Below are 9,089 nucleotides of genomic sequence, written 5' to 3'. Positions count from 1 at the left end.
TGCCCACAAGGGCGCCGATGTGATTACCCTGCGAGGCGAGGACAGGCGGGGCCAGGGGTTGAATATGCATGGGAAAGTTGTAGTTGTGGTTTTTGTGTTTCTAATGTCTAAATGTATTGCATATGGAATACCTTTGTGAATAAAGATGTGGGTCAGACTGAGGCTCGCGGCACACGTTTTCACGAGAGCTATCTCGCTTGTGCCGGGCGCTGACATACATGCCCACTTCATAACTATATCTGGTTGTGGAGTTTATTTATTCTGCGTATCGCTTCAAGGGCAATCCCAGACACAAACACAGGCTGGGCAGAGAAAGGATTGAGAGCAGATTCTCTGAGGAGAAGGACTTGGGGGTGTTGGTTTGCATGAAGTTTAACACGACCCGGCAATGTGCTCTCACAGCCCAGAAAGCCAACCCTGTCCTGGGCTGCATCCATGGCAGGGGCGGTGGAATCAGATGATCTGGAAGGTCCCTTCCAGCCCAGCCCATCCGATGACTCTATGGCATGTGCAGGTACATACAAACATACATGTGTATTTTTATGCGCTCTAAATACGCGTAGACAGGCACAGCACTGACAGCGCGCAGCCGCAGGCGGGGCGAGGCGGCATGGGATGTCCCTCGCAGGCCGCCGTCGCTCTCACGTGAGCGGCGTCACATGACGGCGGCGAGGCCGGCGGGTGCGCGCTCTGCCCGGGCTGCCCAGGGCAGCCGCGGCCGCCTCTGCTCTGCTCTCCTTCCCTCCTCCTCTTCATTCCCTCCCCGCTTCCTCCCCTCCGGCCCCGCACGGCCTCCGCCGCCGCCACACCCCTGCGGTGAGTGGGAGCTGCCCCGGGCCCTGGCGCGGTGGGTGCCGGGGTCGGGCCGTGCCGCCTCACGGGCCCTGGCGGGGGCTCCGCCGCTGCCGCCAGGCTCCGGGCTCTGCCGGGCCCCTCGGTGAGCCGGGAGCGGCAGGACCGTGCCTGCTCTGTCCCAGGCGCTGCTGCTGCGGCTCAACTGCAGCTCCGAAACCGCTGGTACCGAGCCTGCCCTCGGGCGGTGTTCGAGTGGCTCTGGGTGGGTCACAGGGCCTGGGAACCTTCCGTGGGCACTGAAGGACACAGCGGTGCCGCCTGTGTGCGGGTCTGCTCACGGAAGTGGTTTTAAAGGGAGGGCATTTGTCCTTTTCTGCCCAGGATAGTTCCTTATTTTTCTGGTTTCTTTTGATAAAACTGTATTTTCATTCAGTCATAAAGGCAGGGTGTGTTTGTGAGGGATAGGCCTGAGGGTGCCAGTTTGCTCTTGCTCGGTCTGTAAGGGGGCGAGAACAGTCCAGAAACAGGCTGTGTGGAGAGGCTGGGTACAGGTCCGGCTGTAAGGAATTCCAGCTCTAGCTGGATCTGGAGTCTCTGCCAACACACTTCTTGTTTTGGCATCAACGTCAGGTGGAGATTTAAACCATAAAGGAAGGGGGAAGAAGTGGTGAAGGTCACTGTCTGTGGTAATGTGCTATATCCTGATAAAGAGCTTCTGTTCGTATTTATTTTTAGTTTGCTTTCTGTACACTAATGATCTTGATTTTCTCGTTAAGTCTGTGTAGCAGGGATTTAATTTATATACTTGTGGGTTTTTTTCCTCTCTGAAGTTGTAGTTTGCATGTTTCTAATGTCTAAATGCTCTTAGACAAATATGTGAAGTAAATCAGTCCTAAGGTGTGGGGAGGATATGCACTGAATTTTAACCGTGGAAAGATTTGGAAAGAAGACAGGTTCTCTTATCTTTAGGGCTACTTGGCTGATGCAGAAGAGGCACCTTAATTTAAGTAACTTAATTTCATTGTTCAAGGATTCACAAGACTGGGAGTTATTTAGTAATGGTCTGTGTCTTTTATTTTAAGTGAACTTATGATTGAGTGTGTAGGTTTGGCTTATTTTTGTTTCCAATCAGCCATGTTTTAATTGCTTTATAGAACTTGGATTTTTTCAGAAACTAACTAGTACAGTGTTACGGAATGGGGACACCTGGAAACTGATTTTTCTCTTCATTTCTTTAAAATATTGAAAAATATTAACAGACAGATACTCTGTTGTTTAATGAGAGGTCTCAAATCTGGTTTGCATTTCTAGGTACGCTTTAATTATCAGTCAAGATGGATATCAGAGGTGCTGTGGATGCTGCTGTCCCAACAAACATCATTGCTGCCAAAGCTGCTGAGGTTCGGGCAAACAAAGTAAACTGGCAGTCATATCTCCAGTAAGTAAAGCATTTCCACATTCTTTTCCCCCTTTAAGTGTTAGACTTTTTGAGATTTTAGGCTCCAGTGGAGCATTATGTAGCAGTGAAGAATGTTCTGTCTGCATGGAAGTAGTTGGAAAAAATCTACATTAAATGGAAGTGGCTGTGGAAAATTTCCTTATGACTTATTACCAGAAGGGGAACTCTACTTGTATCAGCTGAATGCTGTAATAGCAAATGGTACAGGTTTGCACAAATGTTTGGTAAAACTGTTTCTTTGCCTGATAATTCACACACCAGTCTCAATTTCAGCCTTATTGTGTGACTGCTGAATTAAGAAGTGTTTATAGTAATAATTGTCTTAAGTGTAAGTGTGGTATATCTGTTGCTGCAGTGCTTTTTGTGGGAATACAAATTGTACTAGCAAAACTGGAGTGGTGTCCAGGAAAAGAAGCTGTACCTTAAGTAAAGGAGCATTAATTCTGGAGGACAACTTAAGCAAGTAAATTGGGGAGTAGGCTGAAACAAATGCTTCAGTCTGGGGAGAGCTGTGCTGCTGTTCCAGGCAAGCTCAGAGTTTCCTTTTGCATGGATGTGATGGCACCAGGAGAAGCAAGAGCAGTATTGTCCTGAGAGGATGTAGAGACAAGCTGAGGAAAAGTTTTATGGGTGAGGTAGGAAATGGGGAGAAGAAACAGACTTTCGCTAGTCCTGTGTACTCTGAAGTGAAATGAAACATTCTTGCAGCCTGTTCCTTGTGACAGGTGGGTATGAGAAATATTGACAAAGTGCAAATTACTTTATAATTGATTGCTTTGTAACTAAAGAGGAAGAAATCTTCATGATTGTAGAGACACATTCCATACTGATGATGCTTTCTGATTATCAACATTATACCACTTTAAAAAATAGGGGTTTTTTTTTCAGATTGCTGTGGTACATATAAATATGTCATATGTGCAATAACCTTGCAAAACTGTACTCATGTAAGCTGAGAAATGCTAACCCAGTGGAATCTTACTAATGACTACCTGCTTTGCCCTGTGCTGTGTATTTCAGACTTGCTTATTCCATTCATTGAATTGTATTACTCTTTTTTATGTGACTCTATATCTGCATGACAAATCTGCATAAAGGAACTGATCTTCTGAGAACATTTTTTTTGCTAGGCTATTCTTAAGATGGATCAGTTCCTGGTTGAGTGTGGTGCTCAGTGGCTTTGCAGGCAAAAGAGAAAGGTTGGGGTGGTAACCTGGCAGTGGCAGCTCCCAAGCACTTCTCAAACAATCTAAGTGGCTTTTGCTGTTGCTGTGTGCCCTTTTGTCTGTCTGACAGGAAGTGTGTCCCACGGACACCTGGACAGCTGTTCCTGTGCTGTCCTAGTGCAGTGATGGTTTGCAGTTACTTGGGATAAAAGTGGGAGTACAGTTAGTTGTTCACTGTTCATGGAAATGAATATGAGATTCTTTCTTTGCTTTTCTAGTGTTTCTATAGGGCTGGTGAGAAAAATCTATTACTTTTGTATAGGGGATGGCTCTATTTGACAAGGAGTTGAATTTGTGTGGTATTATTTGTTTGGCTGTGTGGCCTGCTGTTAGTAATTTTAATTTATTCTTGGAATTGTCTTTCTCTGGTGCAGTGTGTGAAACAGGGAGTTTAGTTTATGAATCTGGCAGCAAATTTTTATATAACTTCTTTTGACCAGAGGGCAGGGTTCCTTTTTGGATTTTACATGTAGAATTTGACTTGGCTTTGTTCTGGAATCTATGAAGAAAGAATAAACTAGTTATTTCCTCTCTCGGAATTAGCTAGGTTTTGGAGGCTCTTGTAGTACATCTGGGTATTATGATCCTGTGAGAGGATGAGTGAGACTTTTTGAGGCTTGGTGTCCTTTGTATGTCAATACCAGTGTGTCTTCTTTATTATTGCTCTGAAATAAATGTAATTTTTTTTTGTCTTGTATCTACTGAGGAACAAAGCCTGGCTGTCTGAATAAGTTGGCTACAAGGATTGACTTAAATGGTGCCAGAGGGATTGTGGAGCTTCTTGAGGATAGCTTCTTCTTTGCCTGAGGAGTTTCCTTACAGTGAGTTATTGAAAAGCATCAGCAGAACTTTTGGTGCTTCCAAAGGAAATAAACTCATACCTTGATTTGGACGTGTCCTTTTTTACAATGGACAGGTTTGGATGTGGTGGTGTCTTTTAGGCTGAGCTTTAAGGGGTTTCTTGGAAAGTCAGTCAGTGCAGTTATTTGATTCATTTCTGGAATGAAGCACATTATTAAATGAGTAGAAAGTACTTTCTCTGATGCACCTGTTAGAGGCAGGTCAGAGTGGTTTGTTTTGGTCTGGTTTGTGGAGAAGGAAAATGGGGTGCTTGAAAGGACAGTTCTCTTCCTTTTGAGCTCCTTGTTCTGATTGTCTGTGCACTTAGTGTGGTAAACTTGCATATAAATATGTATGAAGGAATTATTTCAACTCATCAGATGTTTTTAAATGAAAGGAAATATTTTTCTTTTCCCTAAGTTAACACATCAACTCAGGTGTGACATGATTTTTGCTTCTTAAACATGATTTATGCTTCTTAAACTAGAGGCAGTATTTATGTAGTTGAAGAAGCTGTAGATAGTACTTAGATAGTTGAAGTCAAAGAATTTCACAAGAAATTCTGATGAGGTGTTTTTTCTCCTCTGCCTGTGGCAGTTGTGTTTGTGTAAAGGTGCTTTGAAGATTGCATCACTTGCATCAGCATTGGGCTCAGGGTCACACAGAAGGGCATCTGAAGTTCTTTTTTTCCTTTCTCTGTTCTTCAGTGCAAAAGTAAAATGGCTCACTTGTAGCTGGTCAGACTTCAGTAGCCTGACTTTTCTTGTAGAGTCAGTTCAAGCTAAAGATTAACTGACACAGTGTTTATTCCATCTCTGAAGGTTGTAACTGTAAACTAAATATCAAACTACACTAACACACAACTGCTGACTTTTGATGTTTTTTCTGTATACTGTTAGATATGACAATTGTCTATATTGCCAGCTTCCTTGTGTGTTCGCTGCTCCTTACAAAATGAGGCTGTGGAAAAAAAAACCTGGTGCTAAAATGTATCCTGTCTTTATGCTGGATTCCAGCTGGGGTCTGTGTCTGAGGGAGAGGAAAGTAACAAAGCTTGTAGCAGTGGAAGGTGCTGTGTGGGTCTGCCTGTGGAAGCTTTAGTTCTGTGGACTTTGCTGCCTTTGGATCTTGAGGCTGGTTGCAGTTCAGAGGTGTGGGTGCCCTCCTGGAGCTAAAAAGCAATTTGCTTTTTTGCTCTGTGTGGTTGCTTTCAGCATTTGCCTCAGAGTGTCAGAATGCCAGGGGAGGGTGTGTTGGCTTGCTCGAAGCAGGTTTGGGTTTGCTTCCTTAGGGTAGTAAAAGAGTTCTGTGGAAAATTGAACTTGTTTCAGAGTTCAGCTTGCACCTTACTGCACTGTAGGTTTTCTAGATACATTGCATTTGACAGTACTTTATATTTAATCAGATGAGATACTTGATGGCTAATTTGTACATGGTTTCCTGTGTGTTTTCAAATGCTTCACATGCATGTTTGTGAATTCTGATGCTAGAATATCTGTTCTATTTTCCTGGGGGTGGAAGAACCTTCTAAAGCAGGTTGAATATGTCAGACTTTAAAAGTCAGTCGTGTCTTAGAGGAAATATAGAAGTTTCCTAATTTGTAGTATGTGGGGGATTTTCTTCCGTTTTGTTTTGTGGTTTGTTTTTTTTTTTTCCTCAAATCTGGTTGAGTCTTGTAGAGTACATTCAGTCTGTTTTACTGTTTTAATTTTGTAGTGCTAAAACTGTTGAGCAGTTGGATACATTTAGTGTCTCTAGTACATGCAAAGTACTGTAGATACCTGGATAAAAGAAATTATGCCTTGATATGGTAAGTTCATATGAGCTTCATATTTGCTGCATAGATAGTCAATTTTTTTAATATAAAAAACCCAAAACCAAAGTAAAAACCAAACAAAAATACCCTAACCTTCAGAGTGTCTTGCTAAATCATCCAAACAAAAAAAAAAAAAAAAAAAAAAAAGAAAAAGGAACAAGAGTTGATGGAGGAAATGCACAACTGAAAGAAGTAATCACAAGATTCTGAGTCATATTGAGTGATCAGGTGGATTTAAAAATGGTGGTCTTGCAAATTCATGCTTTCTGAATCCTTGAGTTTCAGTTTTGTCTCCTCTAGCAAGTGCTCTCAAAGGCAGCTCTTGGTATCCCAGGAACAGAGCCTTGAAAGGTGCTTACAGGGCTCCTGTCCTAAACCTGATATTCTCAGACAGGAGGAAAAAAAGAAGGGAGAATTGACATGTTGAGATAAAGAGACTTTAATGGAACAGAAAAAGAAGAGGAAAAAAATAAGAAAAAAATAATAAAGGGTTCATACTAGATCTGCAAGACAGAACTGTACCAGTTACTGGGAAGAATATTAACTATCCCAGCTGAAACCAGGACACAGCTGAAGCTCAAAATGACTTCTATCTTGGCAAAAGACTGTAACACATCCTGGAAAATAACAAGTTAAATGGCTGCTAGGAAGAGGGATGGAGGGAGGCTTTGGTTGCTTGTTTGCTAAAAGGTGCTGTGAAATTTCTGTTGCTTTGAAGAGGGCGTGAGGAAAATGTGTAATAGCATCATGGGACTCAGTATCAGCTGTCTGAGGCTGTTCTGCACTTTCTCATGATTTTTGCTTGGTTTTTCTTAAAACCCCCCCTTTAAGGTTTACTGTATAATCAGTCATTTCAATTTTAAAATAAGATGAATGGAAATAGATGCATTTGAAATTACTAAAACTATTAATCAGATGTATGAGTTTGTTGATAAAATATTAACAGCTTGTTTAAAAAGCTGTCAGATCCCTTGTAATGTTTTGTATGGGTTGGAAGATGTATTTTTGAATGGCACTAACAAAATGATAAAGAATAAACTTTACTGTCTTTTTTTTCTTTAACAGCAATATCAATCCACACATCTTTTTTCTTTTTTTTTTCCTGTGGCCTAATGTAGGATAAAAGCAAAAGCTTGAAAGCTCTTTCCCTTTGCAGTTGGCAGACCTCTTCTAATAGCCTGACTGTAAAGAAATATCTCTCTTCATGGGCTGAGGCTTTCTCCAGCATTAAAGCTGAAAATTAAGGGTTTGTCTTAGGTCATGTTTGAAGTGTTTTGTAAATGGCAATATTCTTATAACAAGCAGCTTATCTGGTTACTTTTGTATCAGTATGATCCATGAATTCCTGGCTTGGTCAGCATTATTTGGAACAAAAGAGGCTTCTAGTTGTGGGTCTTTAAATTCAATGTTTGTGGCAGATGAATTGTCCAGCTCTTTCCATAACTATTTAAATCCAACCTTAATAGGCAAGAAAGAGCATAGGTCAGTCTAAAAGGCATGGTAGCAGCATGATCATCATTGGCCAATCCCATATGATTAATCTATAATTATTCAAGTTTTTGCAGAAGCTGGGCAAGGGCTATCCTACCACTGGCTTTACGAATCTTCCCTCTAGTAAATCTTGGTTGTCTTTCCTCAGTGCATATGAGGATATCTGTAACAAAACAGCTGGAATATAGGAGTAGCACACATGGCACTGGACTACTTATGTTCTTTGCTTAAATAGTAAATAGATAAAAGGTGGCTCTGTGATGAGGTCATACTCAAGACATAATCATTTAAGTAAGAGCAAAGAAAAAAACTTCATTGTAGGTCTTAGTTTTCTGTTTCAAGAATCCAGGTGAGCCAGTTGGGTAAAAAAACTGTGAACACTTCCTGCAAAGCTTACAATGATTTTAATGTAATCTCTAGTCATGGAACATCTGAAAACTTGAGTATGGAAAAGATGGGTGAAGAGTCCATGCTATGTAGCTTTGCAAAGTGGAAGAGGCATTTCATTCAGTGGAAATATTAAAAGGAGATGGAAATAACTGAAGCAGGAGTGTCTAATGCTTTCATCCCCTGTGACTGCGTGTGATTTTCTTCTTTCCTGAAGCCCTCTTGGTATTACCTAGTAAAGATAGTCACCTATTAAAATCTTGGATAATTTTAGGACTACTTGATTTAAAATTACTTTTCTTACCTGAAGAGTACCTGACTGTGCTATTTTGACAATTTTTTTTTATTTCTTGTGATGTGAAGCTTTGTATTATAAAAAACCCCAGCTGAGTCTACAGCTTTCTGAAATAGCATTGATATGGCAGTAACCACTTGAACATTAAGTTGAAGAGAAGATTAAGTAGACATCTGTTATCTTAGAGGTGTCCACAACAGTTCACTATATCAAACCCCCTTGCTATGTGTTTAGATGAACTTGCATGCATATCAGTTTTTAAACTCAACATAGGATTAGTGAAAGCTAAAAATAAATTAGGAACCATGATCTCTGTTCTCCTTACAGTTTTCTTCAGTGCTTACAGCAAACTTAAAGTAACAATTAATTTTGTTTTTCAGCACTTATTTCTTGGTTGGATTAGACTGTTACTCGTGTTATGTATTATCATTTTGGCATAACATGCTAGCTGTGTGTAATTCAGTTCTTACAACTGACATTGTGTTCAGCCCCTGGAAGTTTAAAAATTATTTGGAGAATACTGTTCAGAGGTGATGCATAGGGAAGACATTTTGACAGATTATTCCACCATAAGTTTTAAATTTTTTTACATGAGACCCTTTGCAGGAAGGAGCCTGTTACATTGTTGTGGGCTGCAGTATCGACCATATCACTTTACCAATGCTGTATCTCCTCTGCTCTGCCCTCGCAAGACCCTGCCTGAAATGCTGCATCCAGCTCTGGGGTCCTCAGCACAACAAAGACATGGACCTGTTGGAGCAGGCCACCAAGATGGTCAGA

The 9,089-nt window shown here is 41.3% G+C and overlaps 1 protein-coding gene across 2 annotated transcripts in view; it reads left to right on the top strand.

Moving 5' to 3' along the window:
• The first annotated feature begins 656 nt into the window (after nucleotides 1-656).
• Nucleotides 657-9,089, top strand: part of ATP6V1H (ATPase H+ transporting V1 subunit H) — a 47,703-nt gene continuing 39,270 nt past the window's right edge. The window contains exons 1-2 of one of the 2 annotated variants that reach the window (XM_058805903.1): nucleotides 657-816; nucleotides 2,107-2,233. In XM_058805903.1, the coding sequence (XP_058661886.1) occupies nucleotides 2,130-2,233 (104 nt within the window). In that variant the 5' untranslated portion in view covers nucleotides 657-816; nucleotides 2,107-2,129. Of the gene's footprint in view, nucleotides 817-939; nucleotides 1,058-2,106; nucleotides 2,234-9,089 lie in introns of those variants that run through there. The other variant, XM_058805913.1, reaches the window with a different exon arrangement.

This window comes from Ammospiza caudacuta, chromosome 1 (assembly GCF_027887145.1).
Source record: "Ammospiza caudacuta isolate bAmmCau1 chromosome 1, bAmmCau1.pri, whole genome shotgun sequence".
In the NCBI taxonomy this organism is placed as follows: domain Eukaryota; kingdom Metazoa; phylum Chordata; class Aves; order Passeriformes; family Passerellidae; genus Ammospiza; species Ammospiza caudacuta.
This window is presented reverse-complemented; position numbering and strand designations above follow the sequence as displayed.